The sequence below is a fragment of the Trichoplusia ni genome, chromosome 9, assembly GCF_003590095.1.
Source record: "Trichoplusia ni isolate ovarian cell line Hi5 chromosome 9, tn1, whole genome shotgun sequence".
In the NCBI taxonomy this organism is placed as follows: domain Eukaryota; kingdom Metazoa; phylum Arthropoda; class Insecta; order Lepidoptera; family Noctuidae; genus Trichoplusia; species Trichoplusia ni.
Window position 1 is genome coordinate 7,198,558 of NC_039486.1, and position 27,731 is coordinate 7,226,288.

General features: G+C 34.9%; 2 protein-coding genes across 3 annotated transcripts; one reads left to right on the forward strand and one right to left on the reverse strand.

Moving 5' to 3' along the window:
• Window positions 1–12: 12 nt before the first annotated feature.
• On the forward strand, window positions 13–13,563 carry LOC113497364. Its single transcript, XM_026876902.1, has 2 exons — window positions 13–394; window positions 11,224–13,563. The coding sequence occupies exons 1-2, from the start codon at window positions 362–364 to the stop codon at window positions 12,961–12,963; spliced, it is 1,773 nt and encodes a 590-aa protein (XP_026732703.1). The 5' UTR covers window positions 13–361; the 3' UTR covers window positions 12,964–13,563.
• On the reverse strand, window positions 13,007–26,673 carry LOC113497365 (uridine phosphorylase 1). 2 transcript variants are annotated; one of them, XM_026876903.1, is made up of 9 exons: window positions 23,981–24,281; window positions 23,183–23,366; window positions 22,376–22,499; window positions 21,627–21,788; window positions 18,861–19,046; window positions 18,153–18,291; window positions 17,191–17,384; window positions 16,846–16,919; window positions 13,007–16,548 (listed from the first exon to the last, which is right to left on the reverse strand). In XM_026876903.1, exons 2-9 carry the CDS (start codon window positions 23,338–23,340, stop codon window positions 16,440–16,442), a joined length of 1,146 nt encoding a protein of 381 aa, XP_026732704.1. In that variant the 5' UTR covers window positions 23,341–23,366; window positions 23,981–24,281; the 3' UTR covers window positions 13,007–16,439. The 2 variants fall into 2 exon arrangements, with proteins under 2 accessions (XP_026732704.1, XP_026732705.1); XM_026876904.1 differs by lacking the exons at window positions 23,183–23,366; window positions 23,981–24,281 and adding an exon at window positions 26,244–26,673.
• Window positions 26,674–27,731: the final 1,058 nt, after the last annotated feature.

Sequence of the window (27,731 nt, forward strand, 5' to 3'; positions counted from 1 at the left end):
ATCGTGCCGTCGGCGTAACACGTCATAAGAAAGTGCATTAATAAAATAAATTCTTAATTGTTAAGGTCACCAGTACTGTTGAGTGGTAGTTGATCGCGGCGCGCGCGCAGGGCACTCGTGTAGTAGAAGCGAATCGCTTTTTCGTGCCGAATAGCGAATCTGAGGAGTTCGCTTAGTGTTACATAGAGACCGAGGGCCGCCCTACACCACTACCATCCGATGTGTTCAGTATAACTGCATTCCCAGCATTTTGTCAGTACCATGTTTTTGTTACTAATTCCTGTCAAAGTGGACATGTCATTATCGATACAGTAGAACTAACTAGCGTGTTAGTTAAGGTGCGGCGTTGTCCTGCTACGAAATGAGTTACAACTTATTATGGATTTTTCTTCTGGTACAGTATATTTTAATATTAGATTGCTTAAGAGTTTTAAGGACATCTCAGTTCTATTTTGTAGTTGTATTGCGGCTATTGTTTACAACAGTTCGTGTTGCAACGACTAAAGCTTTATACGGTACAAATCAATGTTTTAGCGTATTAAACTAGTTTTACAACAAGTGTATCTAGTTTCGTGGTAATTGCTCAATAACTTTAATTTCATTATATTTTCGTTATATACAACTAAACAATGATGTATCGAAAGCGTACACTTGTATGCTCCATATCCTGAGTAGTTCCTGCCTGACACCTAGGTAAAATCTTTTGGTGTACCCTAACAAAAGCAGAATCTTTAGGAACATTATTTCGTATTAGGGGCTATAATTGAATCAAAATTAAAGTAAGTATATCAACTTTTCTGCTATGATTGTCACGAAAACTTCTTTCAGTAAAAAATTGTCACTAAAGTTATCCTTTTTAATCCTTTCTAATTGAAATAAACATAACAAAATAAAGTGTAAGTTACATTAATAATGTAATGAAGTAGAAATCTACATTACGGACATTTTATTAGCCTTTTAATTGCATGTCATTGTAGCAAGGTTGATTTATACAATTTAAATACATTCACATACCTACCTCTGCTAATTAGAATTCAGATATCTATTTTTTCGTTCGCAAAGCTAAAGTTCTTTTCTAATTAAATGAATACTGTCATTATACAATTAGATGGGAGTTACATCTGTCTGTGCATGCAAGGTATTTCTCACAGAATGCAAACCATTCCAAGACTCAAGGAGTTATTAAAGTGGTACCTATGTGTCGAAGTTGTTATATTTTTGCTTCGGCTAGTGCTCACTACTCACTCCTTATTAATAAGGAGAAGTCTCATAGCAACAGGTACAAATGTACAATACAAGTCCCCTTCCCAAGTTATAAGTGAACATATGTGATGTGTGATAAATGTCAGAGTGATCTTTAAGCAAACTGGATCGAGGCGCTCACTAATTTCATTACGGTTGAGGGCGAAGCGGGTCTAGACCACTTCCTGGTCTTTTTATAAAATGGCATCGGGTAGGCGTGCACGTATATTATTTTATGGCAGTAATATTGTCTTGCCGCTCTCCGCTTTATTTTCGATAACATCAATATTAATAATCAGATTCAAGTGTCATCGTTTTACACTTCCTGCGATTTACTAAAGATAGTAATTTATTTTTTACTTTTATGATATTGGATTTAAAGCAGGTTATATAATATGAGTAAGGTACTCAAAAATCCTACCTTCATTGTAGAATATTGATTTAACAAGATAATTACCCCCCAATACTAATTAGGTGTAATTTAACACACGATCGCTTTACAACTGTAATTAAGAACATCAAGGTTTCGCATAACTTCAGCGATTTTTCACGATAGCCTATCAGTTTTTCAGGTAAATAAATTGTTCATACAGATACTAAATTAAAATTTAAGATTAATAGCAAGCAATTGTTAAAACCAAGTCTTATGAGGCAGCTAAATAATATCTGTAATATAAAATCCAAGTCTGAATAGTAAAATACAATCCCCGCAGATCGGTATGCACCATCTTTTCTTTGTGCTCTCAAGTTCTTTATCATGGGTCAATTTATTTGCATTCGAGTTTAAAATACCGCACGATCTGGTAAATCAGAACTGGTTTGCTCGCCTCCGTCCACTCCACGATCCGTATATGGATAATAAAGACAAAGAATTACTAAATAAATCTCTTTCCAGACAAATACACTATGAGTTTATTGCTTATCATTGGACAGGTGGGATTTCTTGGAAAGGATGTTGTAGGACAAAAAATAGAGACCAGCCGACAATCGTTAGCGTAGATAGATAACGCTCGAATGTATGGAAATGACGGATCAAGTCACGTGACTTATCGAAACTGTCATTTTCATACATTTGTTCGTTTTGTATTGACATTACCGATGGTTAGAATGGCATTCAGCTAAATGGACAGACTTTTGACCAATACCCAAAGGCTGAACGCTAGATACGTCGTGTTCGTGCCTCTTTACAAATAAATATAGCAGAGACCGTGTATAAGTCATAATAGCGACTGATAATTGCATTTTAGTAGTTGGCCATAAATTATTTAATGACAGAACAAGGCACTGTGGTCTAGGCTCAAATATAAAACGTCTACTATTTCACTATTATATCATTAACACCTTTATGATAAGATCATCATTTATATCGATAGTTAACGAAGCAATAAAGTCCAGTTGGAATCACATTATAATTTTAAATGGAATTGAAAACAATCGATGTGAGGATACAGCTCAGGATGGCGGTATTTAACTGGGAAACAGATGATTTTGACTGTCGGCCTGACAAGCCAATCTATCAATCATTCAGCCGATTATGAAAGCAATTACCCTGATTGAACAATGTCTAGGGGTAGTGCTAACTTATTAAAAAGTTTCAGTACCATGACAGTTACATTGTTAGTGTAGACTTCCTGATACGAAGAAGACATAGGTAATTACACTTCCGATATGGATGAAGTTAGATCTACAGTTTCACATTACAGCCAAAAGTTCCAAATCCAAAACAGACGCGATTTTAACCTTTTTTAAAAAGTCAAAAATCTATTTTATCCCATATATTTTTGGAAGAAGAAGTTTATCTGGGAAAACCGCGGAGGTGAAATTAAAAATTGAAACTGGGAGTTGTAATTGTGAATAGAAGATATTATTGAGACATCTACTTAGTAAATATTGGCTGATAATTACTATAACAGTCGTGTAAACTAAGCATCACCGTTAAGTAATACAAAGTTACACATTATCAAATCGCATTCGTAAGCGGATTAGCGGTCATTACATTACCTTAGTACCATTTAATTCAGTGAAAGATTATGACGTCATTTTCAATGTCCATTATTACTGAGAATTTGGAACAATATTAATTGACGCCAGGTGTTGCAACTTGCAACCCGTATGTAATTTTATCAAGCTGTTATTTGCAAAAGTTTGAAACATTAATTTGGCTCAGCCTCCTTCCATGCCCTTGTCACATACAAAGAACATTAGGGGAAGTAGAATCAAAAATTAACAAAAAAGAATTTAAAAGCATTTAGGATATAAGCTTTAACATTGGCGGTGGTAACATTTATTATTTACCGATTCTTGTTAAATCGTCCATTTAATCTTCATAAAGACCACAAAGTTACGACAAGACAATATTTTCTGAACGACGTCCGTATTAAAACTCGTTTAAGTTTTATTCCACATTTTACTTTACACCACTTCAGAACCAATAATAACAGAAATTATGCTTTCAATGTATTTATGCTGTCGCCATACACGAAAATTATTGCTTTCGTAAAGTTGTACAGTTAAATGTTGATTCCGTTGTTTGTCCAAAGATTCACAAATTATACGCTACATTTACGGTTTATCAGAATATAAACTGGTTCTTGCTCATCACCTAGGGACAGGAATAACTCGATACTACGATAAGTTATTTTTTTTTAATTTCATTAATATCAGTTCAGTGGTTTAGACGTGAAAGCGTAGCAGACAGACAGATTTACTTTCGCATTTATAATATTAGTAGGGATTAATCACTAAACGAATTATCACTACTCCACGTAAAACAAATACATTATCAGAAATCAGGTATTTCGAATTTTTGTCGTCCGAAATTCCATGCTTATACAAATTGATATTGTCCACAAGCACAACCTTTTTTCCTAGTTCTTCCTCTAAAACATACAAATTTCGTGTCACGATGTCCTACGTTATTGAACTCCTCCGAAACGACTCCACCGATTCTTATAAAATGTTGTGTGCATACTGCATATTGGGTAGGTCTGAGAATTGGACAACATCTATTTTTAATATCCCCATTTTTATTCCCTGGAACGCGCATGGCAAAATAAAATAATTTGCTGGGACAGCTAGTTGTATACCTACATTCGATTGATGCACGGTAACATTTTCCATATAACTTCATTTCCAAGTTCTTCTATAAAACTTATTTAAAAAAGCGAGAAGGAAACATGCACTAGTTAGCTCAGACTAGCTCGGTAACGATTAAGGGCGTACCTTTAGATAAAAGTGCACCCGAAGGTCGCCTACTGCGGCCGGACAATACGCGAATATTACGAGCTAATTTGTTCGTTTGTAACAACTGTCGCACCTGCGTCACCTCGCCGTCACCTTTACAATGCACGTTACATTTATGATACACAAATAATATAATCTATTGAGTGGACATAAAGGCATTGTGTGGACTGTACATGCTTTCAATATGCTTGAGGCGTTTTTTAATAATATTTTGATAAACTTCGCTGTATCACGGATGTATTGTTCAGCTGTCTTTATATTTTAAGTAGGTATTTCTTCTGTATTGGTACAGTTCAAGTAATTGTTTAAGATGTATACCATTCTTTGTCCGATATGAATGTAAGTTTAAAAAACGCTTTGCTTTTATTTCCCGACATTAAAAGAAAGCTGCAATTGTAGTATTTTCCTTTAAAATATTTGGACCGTTTGGGGTAAAATTTTCCCAGCTTGTTCAGAGTAACTAATTGAGTAAATAGGTACTATCTTAATAGATTTACATAACAGTAACTAAGCAATATACTTACTTTTAGTTTTCTGAAACAAATGCTAAAAAGATAGACACAAGTATATGTGTTCGAATCTAAATAACACAAAAAATAATGGTAATTATGACACATCCTGTTTCTTTTATATCAAAGACAAAGGTTTTTCAATAAATCTGACTCAATACTTTATTCGTTAATAATAACATCTGCACTCCAGTCCACCTATGCTTTTGTTAGACTTAAGTCTAGGTTATATATTTTGTTATCTAGTTAGTGAACCTTCAAGGACTTAAACCATCATTGTTTCGGAATTTAAATTTGATTGCTTTAGGAAATCAATATGCTGCGAAATTGCCGTGACCATTTATGTAGTCTGATCTTCAAATTTAATCGATTAACAAGTCTACTTTTCGAAAAAATCCTAATATATACTGGGATAGGAACTGCGTCTGCGGAATGTGTAGGCAAAAGCAGCATTGTAATATTCTCTACTTGATTTCAACGTTTAAATCGAAACTACAGAAATGATTTCGAAAGAAATCATTAAAGACAAACAGCGAACCGACAAAAACGTTTCGACTTCAATAAATAACTAAACTGGATTAATGATGGCGCTATCACATATGAGTAGGTAATCTGTTTAGTTTTTGTACGAGATCGCGGCCTTCATGTATTTCACTGTCACGGCGCATGCGCGTGTGTGGCGCCCACTGCGCATGCCTCATTTACTACGAGCTTTATGCTGCATACCTGCTCAGATCACTACCTGTCTTACTTACTGTACTATACCGTATTCTATATCTTATACGAACTTTGTACTATCTGGAAAATTAGTCAGACATAGTGGTTGAGGTCACCATGTTAAAGCGACTGCGCGACGTTTCGCGGGTTCGATCCCCGCGTAGTAAAATCTCTTGTGTGATCTACGAATGATTGTCATATATAGAAATCTAAATAATTACCTTATTATTCAGATTTCTATGTTGTCATAAGTGTAAGGGTGTCTTTGCGCAATTTACTTAAATGTTTGTGAAACACCCGTGGTACAAGAATTTAATTTCTTAGAGAGAGGGAGTCGTTTTAAAGAACTGCAATATTAAGCTTGCAGTATGGGTCTTATTGTACATTATACACAGTCCAGTGAACCGGTCAATTAATAAAAGTACCTACTGCTTACTTTATAAGGACCCTAGATTATCTTTTAGTTGAGTCAATTATGTATTTTTTGTAGGAATATGAGAAACTTGAATAGTCATATTGAACGCATTGTTTACTTGTGAACTGTGGGCGATCTAATGTAAATGACCACTGACTGGCCAGTCACGTGAATCTAGTCCATACATACATATCTCAGAAATATTAAATCTGACCCCAGAAAACTACATACATTATTCTTCAAAGTAACAGAAAAGTTCAGCTATTCCAGTGTCCATTAACCCAGCTACAATCTGTCACAAAAACCAGGATATTCCACGCCCCTCTTTGGTATTTCCTAAATGCGTCACACAAACTTGTAAGTCAGTCTTATACAAAGGCATGTCATTCAACATTTCCAAAGTTATCACTTACAAGTGGTTACAAGATTAAAGGACAATGTTGAAGGTTCAATTCAAGATTTAGTCATTACTAAGTGAACATGAACTACTTACAAAATGTTGTAAATTATCTACGTTCCCATACTAAAGACGTTTGTCTGATGTCGTTATTCGAATATTTTCCTTATCAAGTATAAAAATCGATTACTTAATTAATATGTACTAAGCAGAGCAATTTTTCTAAAGGTCACATTCATTTTAATTCACTTTTAGATTTAATGTAAGGCCACAGTGTTTCTTCATAGCGGATTTTTGTTTGCTTCCGCGCGGGCCGGCTGTTGCCGCTCCACCCACACTTGCCAAATATCTATCTACTCAAGAATGTACCTGAGTTACCTACTTGTGCGACAAGTAAATAAAATTATAGGATAAAGACATCAAAGCCTGTAGATATTCTTGAACTTTTTACCTGCAGAAACTTGCTCTCCTAGTCCAACAAAATGTCATTAATATCAAGTATACACAAAAAATATAAAATCGTCGACCCGTACTCAATAAACTTGTCACATTTAGGAACATGTATCTTATTCACATTTCACACTTGTGTTTGACAACCTTTTTGCTGCTGGATTCCAATCGAATCAAGTTTAGTTTTTTGTTTCATTAAATTATCGACTTGCGATTGGATTACGGACAAAAAAATGTTGTTTTCGTTGAAGAAGGATAATAAAATTGTCTTATTCATCGATTGGTTGTTTAGAAAACTGGATCATCAATAGGTGTAAGTATTGAAATATATGCAAATAGAAACGAAGGTTGCAGATCTAATGAAGGTGGCGTAGCGAGAAACGCCCACAAGAATTAACAACCCATGCAGTATAAATACCACGATATGCTGGCGGATTAATAAGATCAAACAAAGCAAGACTGCGCAAACTAGTCGAGTTGCAGTCTAACTTAAAGAAAGATACGTTGAAACTAAGCTAAGTCTCGTATCAGTCGTAACTCTTTTTGCATGTGGTCCTTTATCTAATCTTGGAATTTAAGCTTTAGTGCTTGGTAATAAGGGTACTGTTTATTAGTTTAGTTGGTAACTTGTGGTGTAGGATTTGGGTTGGCTGTAGCCCGCATGGGCAGTGGCGTGATGGCAAGGCCGCGGCGCGGTCACTGACAGCGCCCGTCGCCTTCGCCTTCCTCTCGGCCGCCAATGACCACGCCACTCTTGTTTAACGTTATAATTTCCGCTCTGGACACCACTAGAAATATAAACCATTAAATAATTATTAACACGTACTAAGTAGCACAGAATAATTAATTTATATCAGTGTCTAGAACAGGAACTGAATAATTAATTGAGTCTTAATTGTAACAAGTAAATTTAAAAGGTCGATAGTGATATCAATATACAATTCGACGCCATCATCGTAGCCATCATCAAAATAAAATAAGTTTTTGTTTTATCTGTTTACTTAGTATGGTCATTGATTGGCTGCAAGTAAATCCGATTTTATGTAATCTCATTATGCATACATTTCAAATAGAGTAAAAATAATGTATTGACTTGCTTTTTTACCATTTTTAACTATTAATTCTTAAAAAGAACACCGAAGCTTGTACCTACGGAAAATCAGTGCTTGAGTTTGATATAGGATTGCTATCAAGAATTATACTACAACGCAAAAAACTTACATTCCTTACAGACACTAATTTTCTTCCTCATAATGTAGGCTGTCTAATTAAAAGAGAAAGACTAATTAAATAAAATTAAAACTAAGAACAGTCTTGTTTGGGATTGAAACCACAACCTTGTGCATTCGAATCCGGTCAGTAAACTACTAGGCCACCGGCTACTTACATATCCGTTGACATATTAAACTTGGGACCAGACGACAGTAATGTGAATGTATATTATTGATACGTTTTAAATTCCGCGTGTTTAACGCGCTACTGCTGTACCTACAAGAATTCTATAATAAGAAATACATAAATACTGTACAACAACCTAGTTGGGATTAATTTTGCTGAATAAGTTTTAAGGATTTACAGTAAACTAGGCAATGACGTTGATTCTAGTTATTTAATGTAGCTAAACCCCTCCGATTTTAGCCAGCCGACTAAAATACGGTTGATTAGTTAAAATCAAACCCTTTCTTGCGAGTTCGCCAGCCATGGGCGTTGGTTATATTGAGAAAATGATTAAATACAAGGTTAGCTTACCCTATACCATTTTTTATCATAATTAGTCTGGTGGTTTAAACATATGTAAACAGGTAGCAAACATACATACACATCATTATAAAACTACCTTTAGCTACTTAGGACTATTCTATATTCTGTGCCTTTATAGCTAACAGACCCACACTGTTAGACGCAGGTTTTGATATAATAGTCTAATTAATAAAATGTTGAAATTATTTGTAAATTTCAATACAAGAAAATTGTAGAGTCTTGTAAATATAAAGAGGTATTAAATATTACAATGAAGGTAAAATACTTAAAAAACTGTTTAACTAACTAACTATATTTAGTTTATATAGAGGTTTTCTTTTATACCTATGTCTTTTTAAGCATTTAAATAATGTGCGGCGTAAAAAGTCTTTACGCATATCAAAGAAGGTGAATGAACGTAAAGTAGCCAACAATACGTCACGGTAGTGGTATTACTCCACGTTTGGTATACCAAACGACAGCTGATACCACTATCAGGTTTCTCTAGAAATAAAAAAATAAAAAAAGTAAAAAAATAATAAAAAAAACATCTTAAAATAAAAAATAAATTATCTGTCTAACCATTTTAGCTCACGACTGTACTGGACCTTGTTATTGAAAGCAACGATCGTTTGCAATTTCCTTTATATTATAATATGCGCAACATAATGTGTATTGACCTGAAAGATGATTAGATATGATTTAATTTTAATAGAGTAAAGAGTCGGTAGTGGTTTACGACTGAGGCTGAGGCTGATCGAAGGGAATCACCTTTTAATTAAGGATTGAATTCCGGTTGGGTCGCAAAACAGTCGAGCGATACTGATAAATACGCGTGAATAAACCCTTATTGAATAAAAAATCTTTATTTTGTGATTAATGTGTTTTACAGTATAAAAATATCCCATGTTCTTTTTTGCACTAAAGCTAGCCCCTGCAATATCGTATGCTAATATTAGAAAAGGATTAAAAAATACAAGCAATTTCGGTCATACCCAATACCCAGAAAGTTTCATAAAAATATATGTTCCATTCACTTTAATTCACAGCTGAAACCTTTTGCAGCTTGTCCAAACGTATTATAATAAAACTATTTTAGCACTGACGTATGGACACGGAAACATAACACATGACAATGTAAAAAGTTACCTGCGTCTGTGACCTACGAAATATGTGGATCTGGTTTTAATATGATGAAAACAATTCAGAATAAATAATGCATCCGAACGTATACGCCGCTGCTCAACGCCAACGTTTATGGTACAAAATTGTTGATAATCTCCAATAAATCAGAATATTTACATACATAATTTATATTTAACAGGGTGCTGAATACTTGACATTTCTCTCGCGACGATTGAAATGCTTTTTAATACTACTACAATGCTTCCACTTACCTTACTACTACCCTTTTCATCCAACCCATTTTCGATGTCACTTGAGTTAACCAGTTCCGTGACTGACTAATTGTGAGACAATGCAGTGTCTCCCAGTCAGGAAGTATCATGAGTCAGTAAAAACATTCCTATATGAAAGAAATGTTCTTTACACTGTCAAGCTACTCTGTAACAGGGTAATTCCAACACCAAAAGTGGAAAAAGTATGCAAAAGAGCCTTTGAATAGCTACTGTGGATTCAAATTGAACTTGGAATAAAATTCTTGGAAACGAAATAGGTTTTATCAAGTGTTGAGTATTATATTCTATAATCCTTTCTGTAAAAGGAATGGTAATGTTTATACATAAGTAAAATGTATTCAGTGAGTCGTTACTTTTCCTATTACCCAGCCATAGATAGAATCATTATGACGGCAAGTCGTGTCTCATACATAATTTATTCGTAATGATTATATCAACTGATCAATACATTTACCTTGATGTATACAACATTTTTCCAACCCACATTCCTAGATGCAGTTTGTAGAGCGGAATATGTACACGTGATACGGTTCGTGCTTTCATGGCATAATACATTCCAAGTGTTATCTAAATGAAGCATTTGATAGGAAGGATACCTGCAATGCCTCCTTGCTCAATGCTGGGCAAAAGGATTCCACCTACTGTACCTACTGACTTTTGACTAGAAGACATTTTCAAATCAACTTCAGACAAAAACTATTTACAATGTTTAGAAACCAAGCTGAACACCCACAATTGTTAAAATATATCAACATATAAATTTTATTCTTAAATCTACACACGCTGTGGTGATATATTTTTCGACGAGTGAAAGAAATTGTATCTTACGTAATAAATGACCTCCTTGTCAATTAAACAGGCGAGGCACAGGTGTGTCCCAAACCTTGACCGTTATTACACTTTCCACTCAGGATCAAGATCGTATGAATGTCTGAAATGTAAGCTTATGTATGACGACCCTCGAAGAATCTGCTACATAGAATTCGACATATTTTTTCATGACTATAAGTAAAAAGTAAAGTTAGTTTTCTGTTCAGGTAAGAATATTCACCGACTTATCATTTCAATAAAAGTGAATTTGTATTTTTTCAGATCCTACAAACATTCACGACATCGTTTCCATTGCCAAATGGATACGATATGGGCATCAGCGACACCGGTCAAGAACCAATGGACAATGCTTATAAAAACTTACCTGATTCTTCAGATGAAAAAGTGATATCTGTGAGAATAACGTCATCAGTGGCCGTCGGCCGTGGGAGAGGAAAACCTACCTACAGGCAGTCTGGTCACATGACAGATTATGACCTCATGAATGCTCCATCAAAACCACCTCCTTCGGAGTCATCAACGACAACTATTACTTTGAAACGCGAAGAAATTGTACCGTCGGTTGTAACTGATGTACCACCAAATCTCATAGGTGCCAATATAGAATATATTAAACAATTGAATGCTAAGAAAGAAACAAAAGAACACAGCGCAGATGTACTCCATCCGTCGCAATTTGTGGAAAGCGATCATATCGACAACGAGGACGAACACTTTCAGTCGGACGCTTCAACAAAAATAGACGAATACGAACATGACGTACCACTTGCAAGAAAAGTGGCTTCGACAGCTGATGCGAACCGTTTCCAGGAACATAAAATAAGTAGAACTTATCAGAATGCCGCTATAAATCGGCCATCTGTATATACTCCAAATTATCATATTAATGTTACAAGCGAAACATTCAACGGCAATGCAAGAAATGCTGACGATCACAAGATGGCAAGTAATTCAACGTTGCCAGTTCTTGAACACCAACCAGATAAAAAAGAATCAAGAGATATTGAACGCTTAACAAGCATTGCAACGTTTGATACCAATAATAATAATTACCAAACTGACGACTCTGTAGCCGAGTCTTCTATAAAGTCTGTCGAATTCACAAAATATAACGAAAACATCGACGATATTCCACCGACAGCAACTATACCATCGGATCATCCTTTGACAAATCCTAATCAAGGTTTAGGAAACCGACCGATCAACGGAGGAAGAAATAACGCTAGATTGACAACAGTTAGCTTTAATATAGTACACGATACTTCTAAGGCGACTAATGATAATGAACCTAGTAACTCGTTTATAACCTCCAGTCAAGTAGTACCCAACCAACCCGGTTTTTACGATCCACCAAAAATTTATAGTCAACCTGCTCAAATATACAGCGAGCCCGCTAAATTTTACAGTGAACCAGCGAAGATTTACAGTGAGCCAGCCAAAATATATAGCGAGCCGGCAAAAGTGTACAGCGAACCTGCTAAGATTTATAGTGAACCATCCAAATTTTACAGTGAACCTGCGTCTTTGCACCTTAATCAAAATGTTCCTCCGCCGAGCATGCCACCGAACTATTCACCCTGGCAAAGACAGTCTCAACGACCGATCAGCAGCACAGTTGTGAATACTACTCCCATAACGACTGCAACAAATGGAATCCAAATGGGATCCCCAACTCAAAGGGAACACCAGCCGGAGAAAAATTACGAAGTAGACGAAAAAGTGAGCGTGCTAACTGATGGTCGGAGCCACGGTGTGCAGACTCAAGAGACGAGTACAGAGAAATGTAAGCAAGATAATTGTAAGGTAGGATATGTAGTAGAGGGGCGTCAGTTTAAGAAATACAGGGTAGAGGAAAGGACGTCGGATGGGTTTATAGTCGGCGAGTACGGCGTGGTGCGGAATGAGGACGGCGCGCTGCGGGGCGTGCGCTACACAGCCGACAGCGACGCCAGCCCGCGGCTCATACACGACGCGCTTATGAAGTTCCTACAGCTCAAATAGGTCTAATACTCACTTCTGGTCTTTACAGAAATAAATTCACACGTAACTTACTTGCTCATTTAATTAACTACTTACATAAATGTATCATAACTGTATGAATAACCAACAATCAAAGTACATTTTAACAGTTCTATGTATTATAAAGACTGAATGATTAAATATAATGCAAATCCATGTATTACAGTTTAGTACCTTCCTTTTGTAATTGTCCAATGATCGGACGATTTCTTAATTTAAAATAATGTCTAAATGTTCGTATCCACTTCTTTTACCTTCCAATTAAAAAGAAGGTATGCTAAAAGAGTTCGTTTTCCGCAATGAGACATCATAAATTAACTTCATAATGCGTGTTGGGAATCACACTAGCGTACGTGACCTACGTCTCATTAAGCAGGTAATTGGATGTACAATAAATACTTGTAATTTATTCTCGATGCCTTGTTATTGGAACATTGACATTTTAGTTATAATTGAAACGATTTTTAATAAGGGTAGAGGAAGTATCCAACGTCATGTTAACATACTCTTGCTATCAATTTAATTTATGTTTTGCATTTAAGTAAATAAATGTTTCAGAGAATAAAGTTGTATTAAACCCAATACCCATCAATTTGGATGTCATTTCGTTATAACACGAGATTATATGTAATCGTCTGTCATTTTGGTGTTTATTTATCGATATTTGTACAGTAAAACACTGAAGCTACAAAGTTTACACGATCCGCGATAAATATTCAGAAACAGTTAACATGAATTTGATATTCACCTAGGCGTTTAATAAAATAGTTCAATAATACATTGATATGATAAATATTAACATGTATTTATAATATAATATTTCTACTTACAATAAAGTAATGTGAGGTATCGAATTCCATAATGCGTTATGATTTATTTAAAGAGATTCTTAAAACAACAATAATATCTTAGGATAATACCAGTTAAATTAGTGATAGAGAGTAAAATTACTAGGGGTTAAATACACATACGTTTTGAATGTTTTATATAACGCGAAATGCATCTTTTTCTTTCAAATAAGTAGTTAAGTTTTAATCAGAAGAATTGTTATTGAACATTTTTGTCATAAGCATGTTTATAAGCATTTTTGACACTATAGGTGTTATGAATTTCTTAAATGTCGTATTTTACGTAATAGATATATAAGTATTTATGTACGAGTATATTGACAATTCCAAAAATAATATAGGTACATAAACAAATTGAGACAACTTCCAACGCCGAAGCCAACTTTTGTAAAATTTACATTGTATTCTTGAGATTTTATTACACTCTTATCAAGGAATTGGGTATTCAGATATACTTTTATAAAAATATAGTACCTATGTATAAGTTACGACATGAGGATTCAACACGTGGCTCTTCTAACGGTCCACGGTCACAAGACATAACAGAGGGGATATGCAACTATCAACACTTCGTATTGTGGCCAAAACATTAACATCTAACAACAGTGCTTATCCATAATAATTGTTATTAAACAACAAAGCCAAACTCTACGTGTATACGTTTAAAATATTTAAGCCTAGTTCATTGGGAATACATATTTATATAGTATGCAAACCTTTAGATTAATTTATTAGAATAAATATTATCAACTTGCGAAGTTTCTGATGTAAATACCTTATAGAAAAGCAGAATAGGCATCAAAGTATTAACTTTAACTTTATTTCGATGAATTAATGATGATAGAAATTGTGGAAGTTATGAATTATTTAGATGATTTTATAGATATGCAATTGTTATATGATAACATCGAAGAGAGAGCTTGAACAAAAAGCTGAAACAATTCAACTACTTAACTACTTCTAAATATTAATTGTGATACCAAATATGTAGAACACTATATCGTAGACTATCATAATAATTATGCTTACACACTAAACGATATCGCTAAATATATCGTAGCATTGGCATTATAATTAATACGATTAACAATAAACATGTAATAATTACTTACAACAAGTAATCATGTGTTACATTCTCAAAGTAAATTAGCGAGCTGAAATTGCATTTGGTCATTTTTCGTTAGTAATGAATAACGTTAATTCTCAAAATTTTCATTAGCTTTAAACTTTTTACGGTTAACATTCTTATTATAATCTTATATGAAAACTACATCAACGTAGACAATTTGAATGTCTTATACTTATAATATTTGTAACACATAGAAGCTATGTGCTGACAATGCTTCGTGCATAAATTATTAACAATAACCGTTGTGGAAGCACATTAAATCAATGGAACAAACACACTGATATCTGTTGGCGATGTTTCACTAGGCAAAAGAAAATGGTGTCCCTTCTCTAGGCGTACAAGCCGCACCTTTAACATTTGACTATCATGTCACAGGTAGCGATACGAAACACAAAGAACCTGAACTTGATTTATTTCTAGTTCGCATCAAGCCCCTTACATGTTGTTTACATTCACTTCCGCGGTTCGTATACAACTTACTTATTGTAGGTATATCTAACTAATGAGTTATGAATGCCGACTGCCCGCTTATGCCACTGTCACGAATAATTACGAATGCAACAACCTCTGACTGGCAACGTGGAAAATGTGACACGCAAACGCCGCCAACAGATAACCGGTGTGTTCGTCGTGGTCCTTACATTAACAACTACGGCCAAATATTATCACAATTGTAGCTAATACAATCTGTGCAACAATAAACCAGACCAACACTTACGCTAGGTTATAGACCTAGCTTCAGTGCAACGTCCTAAGCTGCTCTAGCCGTGCAACTTCTCATACCACACGAAAACCAAATCGTTCATCATCGTTGTAAAGTGTTTGTATAAGATAGAAAGGTAAGAAAATAGCAAAGTATCAAAATATTATAGAGTTGATATGTGATAGAGATACTAAAACAAAATTATACTTTGACAATGGTTAAATTTTGTTGCTAATTTGTGAACACTTGTGTTAGTTTGATATAGTTGTAATACATTGTAAGGAATTGCAAAAATAATAGTAAATTGCACTATCTGAGTGAAATCACGCTTGCATATGAATCTCAAACATTCACATAACGATATTCGTAGTTTACAATAACTTGCCACAAATAACGCTACAGCTCTTCTTTTTCTAGTTTTTATTTGTAGCGATTTTCATTACATCTTATATTGGTGCAGAACAATTAACCTAGGTATGATATATAGGTATAAGAGTACAATATAGTTGATATTAGATTAGAATAAATTTTCTATCGAAAAACAAAAACAGGAATTTTCTGAAGCATCGCATTGATCCTTTTATGCGAGATTGTTACTTTCAAAAGTACTCAAAAAAATATATAAGTAGTTGAAGATTTGAAATGAACACATTCCGTTGAAGGTTAGCTAAAATAGGAGCTAAAACATTTGAGCGATCTGCACAGATGGCCCGTAACCAGTGCAAGCCAGGATCTGTCGCCTCGGAAGGTAACCATAGCAACGAGAATCGTGACGCATTTAGTCGTAGTTCTCCGACTCCTGTTGTACCAGCTTGAACCGGCGAGGGCTCTTCACTGCGATCGATCCGTGCCCGTCCAGCGACAAGCGGCCCTTCATCTGAAGGTATCTGGAATTAGAAGATATTATGCAATACTATTTTTTTGCGTCTTGGTACTCCTTTACTTAACACACACACAACTTAAGCAAATGTTTTACAGAGTTTCTATGGAAATTCTTTACTGCTATTCTATAGGCTCTTTGCTGAAACGACTCCTATCAAAACAACGTCCTGAATACTGAAAGTCTGTCTAAAAAAACAGACTTATTATTATTCACGCAATAAATATTAAATTTTACCATTTGTTTCCCAAAATTTGGACTTAATATTACCATGTTTGTACATTGCGTTCTATTAAAAACATACCTTTTAATATAACGGCACACAAGTTTCGTAGGACGCTGCTGCCATTCGTCAGAGACTTCCTTCGGAGCCAACATCTGCAATTGACAAAAGTTTTTTTTTTAATTCAATAATAATGACTTTGCTTGGTACGGTCAGCAACAGAAGTTGGGTAACACAATACTTAAATGTTAATATGCTTTGGAAACAAACTGTACATACTACATAGCCAAATAAAAAAAAAATGTCACAAAAAAATACTGGCATGTCGTATTTTTTTTTTAATTCAACCTGGTTTTGACCTATTTCTGTTCTCTACTACCGTGTAACTTAATGAAATTAAGAAAGTTCTCCCTTCAAAATACATGCCTGATCGCCCTTCAGCCTGTCAAGCAATGTGACACAAACAACGGCGGCTTTGATCCCGGCGTGATGCGTCAGCGCGGCGAACGCGAGCGACTCCATCTCAATGTTAACGACGCCTGCTTTGTGAATGCTCTCCAAGTATTCCATCTTGTCAGCCTCCGTGAAGTCGCAGAACGCGCCGTCCAAACGACCCTGACCTAATATGGACAATACCACTTTGTTACCGACCTTTTTACAACTAATTAGGTTATTAATATTCTTTATTGGTCTAGCTTATCTTGATATTGATCTGATTTTGCCACTCCCGCAGTTTTAAAGAAGGTAGATACAGAGTTAGAGTCCAGTTAAAATGAGTTTTAATTATTTATTCTGTTTAAATCTTTGTTGTTCGTAAACTTTTACAGGTCACTCAAAACTAATACTTGTAAAAAAAAAACAATCTTTATCTATTTGCTAGGGTCGGATAAAGATTTGGAGCAATTTCTGGAATGAAGTGTTCTACTTTACTACTATCATAGATACTACGTTTTGACATCTGACCTTAATAAGAGCTGTTTATTTTATTTATTAGCTGCTTACTACTAACACATTGATAAGCTTCATACTATTTAGATAAAGATTGTCAAGACAATGCGATGGATTATTATATTCTATCTTGAAGTTTGTTCGGTTCGCTTACGGGTTAAATTTATTTTTTGACCTGCGAGTGTATGCTTGCTTGCAGCAAAAACAAGTACTTTCTGTCAGTTAACATTGTCTATGTAACGTAAACGATTGGATTAACCAAGAAGGTATACGCATGCACTTATTTCATCTGACTTTGAAGTCTGAGAATCTCAACATTCAAAATTTTTAGAAGGATCTCCGAATAAGCTATTTTTTTTTCAAACTGCAACTATCAATTTATAAAATCTCTTATATAAGTAACAGTATAAATTCTAAAGTACCTAAAGTAAGTAACCTACCCTCGTAAAAGTCGTACGTGCACATGGTCTTGCCGGTCACCGTGTCATAGGGATCCTCAGGGTCCGCCAGAGCCTTCAGCTCCCTCACCAGCCTCTTGTCCAATTTCGCAGGTCTTTGAATGTTCTTACCCAATACTGTCTGTAATGATTAAGTCTTGGTTTAATTCTCAGTTAGCTACAGCTTCTCTAAAAGTAGTATTTTCTTATTGAATCGTTGAGTCGCAGGGATTTTGCGACACACAATTATCGTGGATAAAAAAACGCTTGTCCTAATGCGAGGATCGAACCCGCGACACATCGCTCACAGTGTTTTTGGCGTGGTGACCTCAACCTCTCGGCCATCCTTGCAATCAAACGGCAGGAAGAAGGAGGAAGGTGTTACTCCTTTATGGTACATTGGTCTACGTGTCGATTAACATGTATACCAAGCTTTGTTTATAAATAAACAGAGGTAAAAGCCTAGTATTATGACGTATGTTGCAGTTTAGGGGAAGCCCGTCAATCTGTTACAATAAATTATAAACAAGTTTTCCTGTCATGCCACGGTATATGTATGCCCAAAGTGAAAACCGTAATGCATTTTATTTCACTCATGCAGTTCTTAAAACAATAACGGCTTACTAGTAATGTGTCTAACTGTAACTATCAAGAGAAAGTTTACTTGTAATATTTTACACTAAATGCTCTTATTTTGGCTCATATACTTACCAGTTCGTAAATGTTCCTTAAGTTACCATCAACAGCCTCTTCCGAGATGATGACGTTGCCGCCTTCGAAGCCGATGCCACCGCAAGTGCCGATCCTGAAGAATACGGGGTCCCTCACCTTGGCGTGGTACATGAGCTTTATGACCTCATGCAACAAGATCCCTACGGAGGGTATGCCCATGCCGTGCTGCAGAAAAGAAAAATAATTAGTTAAAAATGATTTCGATGCAGACGATTTCTGTATATGATTTTACTATTGTTTTTTTTTTCATTTTTCATAAATTAAAAACCATTCCAACAAAGAAGAGCCACACAGTTTCTACAAGTTTGATATAATGATTGAAAATCAAGAGCACTATCTTTTCATACAGGTTCTGAACACTTTTCTCATAGGACTTCTACCAGTTGATCGTATATTTGATCTCCATGTCACAACTAATCATACTATACCAACTCTTTAAATCAATATTTTTAGTAAATAACTTATCAGTATCCCAAGTCATATAACATTCCTCAATCAAACATCAAACATAATAAAACAGAGCTATTCCTCTCTCCTACCATAATGCTGTGCCCTACGGGGTCCATAATTGATCATTGTACTTAAAATTACCACCTGTAACTACATTATGGAATCAATAAAGTATTGAGCATCGTCAATCCATTAAAGACCTAAAGGCATCAAGCACAATTTAAGGGTCAAATCCTACAGCCCTTACACAGCCTCCTAACTTAATTCTGTCAAATTCTTTATTATATTTCTCTGTTAGATAAAAGTAATATGTCACGCACGTGATCGATCACAAACTGTGCACGCAAGCAGATAAAACTTTGAATGAACTTCGATAACATCATTATTATCCCAAGTAAATATTTGGGTAACAATATCCATTCATATTTTTGTGTGATGCATGAAAAATGTTCTTTGATTGACGTTACTTAATTTTTTGTCCGAAACACCTCGTTATTATTAGTACTATCGATTTGTAGCAACTTCTCATATTGTTTTTTTTAATGTGTTTTCCGAAACACGGAAGAACTCTTTACGACATACATGGTCACCCACCCACGGCCCGACCATGTCAAGCATAGCTTAACCTGTGATCGGTAAATTTCTGCGATTGCAGCTAAGAAAAAAAAATAGTTTGTCAATCACCAGTGACTCTTATAGTGCTCAAACGTTTAACAGATGTAGGCTACAAAGCAAGAAAAAGTAATCCCTAAGAGGCGTTTAACTCCATGTTTATCACGACTGTAATCTAGATCAATCCAGATAACTCCGCCTTCTTCAATGGATCCAATCACCGATGCATTCCGTACACGTGCAAGGGCTTCAAGCCATGCCAGTAATTTGTCTCAATTGAAAATTGCTGCAATTGACACAACCCATTAACGTCCAAGGTTGCTGTCACATTATTTTCACTGCATGATAAGGACCGTTTGTTTATACGAGAAATAGTTTGCAATTGATGTGATGACATTATTTAATCAATTGGATGTAAATATTTAAATTCGTTTTAGTCATTTACGATTAGTACTATGTAAAAGTATTAATGTAGCATAGTTTTTCACTTATATTAGTATATGTAGTTACGTGCCACAAATCAATTGCAAAGGCGATGATACTCGTGGGATTTCTACATATTAGCTTGTTACGAAACCCTTGCCTTGCAACTAGCGTTGCCAGGTCGCCAAACCCAATAGCCGGACAGACCAGCCAGTTTGGCCGGACATTTGGTAAAAAAAGCCGGACACCCTATATTATTGAGGATTTAGGTACAATATTTTTTTTTATGTAAAATCAAGCCCCTTTGATTATTAAAATAAAAACTTTTTCTCTTTGAGTTGCACAATAAAATTAAATTCTAGATAATTAAACATTTATGAACAAATAAGACATTTTTAACTAAAAAAAACTTCAAACTTCATTTTACTTATCGTAAAAAGCCTTACAAAAGCCGGACAAGACGGACACCGTTTATTTTAGCCGGACATGCAATCAAAAAGCCTAACTATGTCCGGCTTTATCCGGGCGCCTGGCAACGCTACTTGCAACTGAAATAAATACTGCTGGCCTGAGTGCACGCACCGATGCAAATGTGGCAACCGATTCAAAAAAACGCCGTCTACGTTTTTTTAATCAGTAGGCAGATACCAAATATGAAAGTATAGAAAAAAATATCACTTGAGATCTGGATACAAATCGAAAATGATTCCACGAGAACATAAAATCGGGATCAAAACTTCTTCTTAATACCTATGTGTTAATCTATGTAAACTATCTATGTACCAATTATTTTCAAATTCGTTCACTGCTTTTTGCATGAAAGAGTAACAAACATGCATACATTCATACATACAAACTTTCGCCATTTTATATATTAGTAGGACTAATAGAGGAAGCACCCCTATCTTTCACTTATATCGTAAGAGTCAGGTCACGAGGCATTACGCACGTGATTAACAACTGCTCTATAGTAACTCAATCTAAGATCATAACTCTGTTTACTAATCACGCTTGCCAGTAACTAAGCAGGTTGTGAAGGTTAGGTAAACTCATTAACTACTAATTAAGCTTAGACTCACAACAATATTCAATTAGTTTTTGATTAAGTTAGGTTAGTTTCTGAGTGGCATAAATTACAAATTTGATATCAGTTTTGTTTCAATTTCTCTTTTATTATCTCACTTTATAAACAAGCAATTTATAGTTATATATGTATGTCAAGTATATCTGAATAGAAAATTTTATGTCGAAAATACTTACACTTATACAGAGGACCGGTCCCACTTTGTACATTGAGTATCTGTAGGAGAACTGGCTAATATCGTGCAGCGTCGTACCGCATGGCAGCTTGTGGCCGATCTCCGCCATGATCGTGTACGCGAACTGCTCCATCCTCTTCGGTGTACCTCCCAGGCAAACGAACTGGCAAAAAAACGAGAGCACTATTAAAGGCACATGAATTCATGAGGACATACAAAAAAGTTTGCCAAGGTAGAGTGATCATTGTTCTCGGTAATTGGCGTGTAGTTTTAGTGATCTGTGATATTAGCGAAGGATGATGTACCAGGCGGAGTGCATCATCCTTTGCTTATATCACAGATCACTGTAGAGAATGTCCATGAGAACTTTTCAGGGTTTAAAAAAACTGAACTAATAATTTCCAGCATAATTTGTCTAAATTAGTTTCGGTAGATTGGAAAATTCGGAGTAGCGTTTTACAAAGGTTTAATTGCGCTTTTGAACTATCGTTTAAGTCATGTTCAATGACATTTTTCTTCAAGTGAATGGTCAGCAATTAACTTCGTAGCATGGTTGCAAATGTCAAATCAATTTAAATAAAACTGCAATATTTCATTAAGAAGACAAGCCTTCAAAATTCAATCTCCGTGGTTGAGGAACGACAGATTCCAACCATTACTTCTCGCACCTTTTAGTCATACTTTTGTAAAAGAAGTAAGGTAAAGATTTTATGAAAAGAAATGGATGTAAAAGTAGTATAATAGGTTTACCTTCACATCACCGAACATCTCAACAAGATCGTGGGATCCACTGCCAAGTGCCAAGTGATATAAAATGTCTTGGTCCATTAACTCGATGTTAGGGTTCCGTAGGCGTACCGTGCCATCGGGGTACCTGTTGAGAAAAGGTCGAGAATAAGAGGTCTATTATAAAATATGCACATTCAATATCATATTTACACAATACTCGTTCGTTTTATTACGAAACCCATTTAATTCATACGTCAGTCACGGCATTTTCTGTTTTTGTCACACACTTTACTTACCTGCTATACAAATCTACCTGACTAAAATATTCACCCCGAATAAACATTTCTTTATTTGCTTTTAAAGTACAATACAACTAACTCGTATACGATTACGAAATGAAGTCCCGACCGCAACCGACCTAGTTTAAATCGGACACAAAAATTAAACTTCCGAGCTATTTTCTCGTTTATTTGAATTCGTAGTTTTATAAAATTGTTAGCTTAGGAATCCCTCGAGGAATCGCGGCTTACTTAATGCTTAAATAGGCTTCCATTTACATAAAAATAAGAAAAAGAAGTTTAATTAAAATTGTTAACACTTTTATTTTCATTCGTTTCTGTTCTCCGTCTTCAGCATCGCCTTGCCCAAGCTATGTTAAACTGGTTAAACTTACATGGCTGTATTTCATATTATACATTTTTCAGAAAACCTGAGGCCCACGAATGACCCTAAAAGTAAGATTATTGCAGCTGGTGAACGAGCCGTACTCTACAAGACGCAGAGTCTTCATTAAGTAATCATCAGATTTTAAAGAAAAAGAATATCAACCTAACAGTCTCTATATCGACTGCTTCTTCAGAGTCGCCGTTCTGGTGCCGATGATGATTGTTCGTCTGGTGACCTGAAGCACGTCGAGAATTCATCTCGCATCCGTTTTGATGTTTTGGCGATTCGGTCGTCAATTCAGCCTCACAGTTGCAAGGCATGGCGTTGTTGTTATAGATCTATCAACCTTAATAAAAAACAAAGGGTGTAGGTATCATGTTATTTAAAAAAAACTGTTAACGTATTTTAATATAAGTAACTAAAACAAAAGCAATCCGAATCGAGAGTAGATTATCGGTACTTTTTAGTGCCTTATTACGAAAACATGTTAAGTCAGTCAATGTCATCACGTTTCAGTTCATAAAACAACATCAACATAATAGATGGTGTTACGTTATATCAAAGGTTATCGCGAGATGTATTTTTTAGAGGTACAGTAATAAACAACGCTGATACAATCTGTTTGCAAACATTTATCAAGGTTGCTAACTAGTCGAAGTTGCGTAAACTGTACCTATAATCAGGCAAAGGAATTAACTTTGGAATGTTTAGGGCTTGTAAATGTACAAGGTAGTAGATATTAACTAATAATTTTTCATCTAAAAATCGGTTACTTAAATCATTTTTTAAACTCTACTAAATTGTTGTATAAAATTGACAAAATATGGATGACGCAAAAGTATTAAATTTTTTTTTCGACTTACTGAAATAATTGTGATTTGGTTGGTTTAATTCTTATTATTAAATAAAGATAAAATAAATCTTACAAAATAGTTTCTAATAATAAATTAATCGACTTACCTTATTGAACACTTTCCTGTTATTAACACAACACAATTTGGTAAATAACCTTTTTAATAAATTATATTCCGCCAGAGTATAACGCGAGTGGCACTGAGCGAATGCAGCGTATTGTTTGATTAACTTTCCAAAGGCGAATAGTGTACTGGACGGTTCTCATAAAGCGGTCTGCAAATCCACAAAAACTTTTATTACGTTACTTTACGATTCAGAATTGCGTGATCTAAAACCTTTGCCCCAAACAAGCGTTACATTGAATACAGTCCTAATGTAACTACGTGTGCTCACAAAGCAATGCTTCAATGTATAATGAATCATATTTTATGTCACATCTACCGCGGCTTTATTTCTGCCTAGTAAAGGAATTGTGTTGAACGCGTTCAATAAATGGTTCACGGAAGTCATGCTATAGAGCGAATTATATCTGATGACAACTTTATACCAAGTTATATTGTGCTCCTAGAGTGTAGAGTTGCACTCGGGTAATTGGATATATAGGTTGATTATAGGTTACGCTGGTATTATAGAATAATACGAGAAAGTATTACTAACGTAAGAGGCTTATCGTTACCGCACAGAGCATTCAATCAGTGAGGTTAAGCCTCCGTGTTGCTTGGTGCAGTTAGATCTCGGATTGACCCTTTGTAACTATATATAATACTACCAATACGTGGTATCGGTAATTATGTGGAGTATTAGCTTAATTCTTGCTCTACAATACAATCTCTACATGTTAATTGTTTATTTTGATGGCAGTGGGAGAGGGATTTAGCTTAGGAAAATACGAATAATGTCATTTTAATACAATTTTCATTGATTCATCGTCGAATTATAAATAGCTGAATTGGGGCCTTGAGGTTTAGGGAACGCTTCGGTCTACCAGGACTCTTCTCGGATAAATTTGAGTTAAATTGGGGAACAGAAAATAAATGATCATATTTTAACAGCTAATATTTAAAATATTTGATAAGAAGAGTAAATAAAAAATATTGTTTCATTATTTATCACGCATAAAGAATGAAGCAATATTTTGTATTAACTCAAACATAAGACGCATTTAAAAACTATATTAGGCGCAAAATACATGTGCACAATTAGGAGATCCATATAACTATTCGATTTCTACTTTACTATCAACATACAGTTTGATGAATTTGACGTAGAGCCCCCTCTTGATCTCAAAAATTGTAAATTACACCTGCTACGTTACTCTACGTAAAATGCAGTAAATACGACACCACCACTATCTTCAATAGTAAATGCCTAGAGTCCGTTGTAGCTTACTACGTAGCAGCTAATAAGACATCGATATCTTGTCTTCTGGCAGCTGACAATCGTCAGACTATCACTATAGAGCCTTATAGTTAGCGAACATCATAGCTAACGAGAGGTATAAGTACATAGTCAATTGAACATAATGTAAGTACACAAATTAGCACTAAAATAGCGGGTAAGAATAGCCAAGTTTTATACTTATTAGAAAATTAATACTTACATGAAATTGCTTGGATGCCAAAATAACGAAAAGAAAAAGAAGTTATAAAAAAATAGTTTACAAATATAGACGTATGCATGAATCAATGTTACGTGGTTGAGAAGCGTTATGATTTGTTGTCTATTATCTAAAATAACATTATTTGTTTGATTACTAGATTATGAAGAAGCAATCTGTCTTTTATTAGACTTTACATGTACAGAAAATCAACAGATAATTTCTACTGAAATAATCATAGAAAGCAAGGCCAACACAATACACTTCATCAGGTTTTTATTGTTTGTTTATAGCTACATAAACAACTCTTTACTACAAGCAAAATTCGAGACGTAACACGTAGAATAGGTCGACCCATTTATTCATCAAAATTGTGTCAGATATCTTTTAAGGCACTTATCGAAGCAACAATCTCTAAAAGATCATAAACGGTATCTATAGACCCTTTTTTGTTTTATGACACCAACATTAATCTATTTTCTTTGTGAAAAATAACGAATACCACGTTTAAAAGTTACACAAACTTTCTCTTTCAAGTAATTCTATTTATCTTTTACTATTCTACGCTTAATTGCAATAAGAATTGACGTCATTCTAAACCTCGTGCTCATTAAAAGTCTTTACATTTAACGTTAACAGTAGATATGAAGGAAACATCAGTTTAATGATGAACAGTATGTACTCATCGATTCACCTACTTTAAGTTGTGGCCAGTGACAGTCATTGCAAAGCATGAAACATGCACAGAATAATCTCGACTACGGTACTTACTCATCACGTAGTTCATCTTTGTCGAAGGACATGTTGTATTTTTATAATATCTCAGGCACAGCACTGTAACAATGAGCACGTTATGCTACACAATCAGTGTTAGAGGCGATCGATGTGTAGCGGTGGAAACGGGCGGTGCGCGACTGTCTGCTATCAGCTACCGAAGGTTTTCCGCCCAGTGGCGGCGAGTGCGGGCGGGCGGTGAAAAGGGCCTGCGCGCCAGCTTTGCGCGTAGACATTGATACGGCGAACCCTTCTTTCTGCATCCTAAACAACGCGACGTTGAAAATTGTGTTACGCATTCAATTTACAACCTTTGTGTTCGTCAAATACGATAAGAAATTGAAGAGACGAAGCTGTAACCACATTAGCTATCAAGTTCGTGTATCAAAATAAATAAACTGAGTTAAATGATCAAATTATTGGATAATACTTAGTCATGTCGAATTTACTGCGTAGATAACTGCTTGTATGTACGAAATTACTTGAGTACCTACAAAATAATCAATGTAGGTAATATTGGTTGGTTACACGAATCTTCAAAATATTATTGTAATTTTTTTCGTTACAAGTTTAACTACCTACTATGTTGCTTCTTAGTAACAAAGGCATTATTTAAATAGGTACCTACGTTGTAAATTATTTTTTGAAATAAACATAAAATATAGCAAGATAAGTAAATACCTACTTTGTTACTTTACTTACGTTCTGATTATCACATAGATACTTTGAGTTAGTTTTAGGTTGGTACAAAAAATACTACATTTTTATAACCACAGAAAATTTAATAGAATTCTAATTACTTCGTATGTGGGTAAAGTATTAGCTGCCGAAGTCTTCTGCGTAAAGTATTCTCTATCATCATTATGGTATCTATTGCAGTTTCATTAGGCATATCTACATAATAAGCATGAGCAACAACAACATTTAATTAGCATAATTCGCAGCTTAAGTATTTACTTAAACGTCAGAATTGGAGGTTTTCATTTGTAGCAGACGGGTATTTTAAGCATTAAAGGTATTGTGGCGCGTGGTAAGTAAAAATGTAGGTTTTAAATAACTAAAAAAATATGAAATAATATTTTAACTTTAAATGGAGATGTAACTATCCCATCTTACAAGTTCGAGTAAGCTGCACACGTGCAAATTTGATGGAAATCGGTAAAGTAGATTATATTGTCCATCGTTGACAAACGACGTGACATGTTATTTATGTATGTTATGAGAGATTTATAACTATTAACTTTCAAACTGAGCCAGTGAAATGGAGTAGGTATGAGTATTGATCATTGTGCACGTTTGTGAACAAAAAATCCTATTGTATAGAACTCACGTGTTGCTTGCTTACATATATTTAATTTAAAAAGCTTTATTAGCTTAGGATGAAGCATACAACTTTATACAACAAATAAACAATATTTTTTTAGCATTACTCTGCAAATGAAGCCCATACTAGAATTAGCATTCATCATCATCCTAGCCTTTAAA

Coding starts and splice junctions, on each gene's coding strand:
- LOC113497364 (XM_026876902.1), top strand. CDS start 362: ATGAGTTACAACTTATTATGGATTTTTCTTCTG. Junction 395..11,223: donor TATTATGGATTTTTCTTCTG/GTACAGTATATT, acceptor GTATTTTTTCAG/ATCCTACAAACATTCACGAC.
- LOC113497365 (XM_026876903.1), bottom strand. CDS start 23,340: ATGCCTTGCAACTGTGAGGCTGAATTGACGACCGAATCGCCAAAACAT. Junction 18,292..18,860: donor TAAGGAACATTTACGAACTG/GTAAGTATATGA, acceptor TAATCATTACAG/ACAGTATTGGGTAAGAACAT. Junction 16,920..17,190: donor ACAGGCTGAAGGGCGATCAG/GCATGTATTTTG, acceptor TGTCAATTGCAG/ATGTTGGCTCCGAAGGAAGT.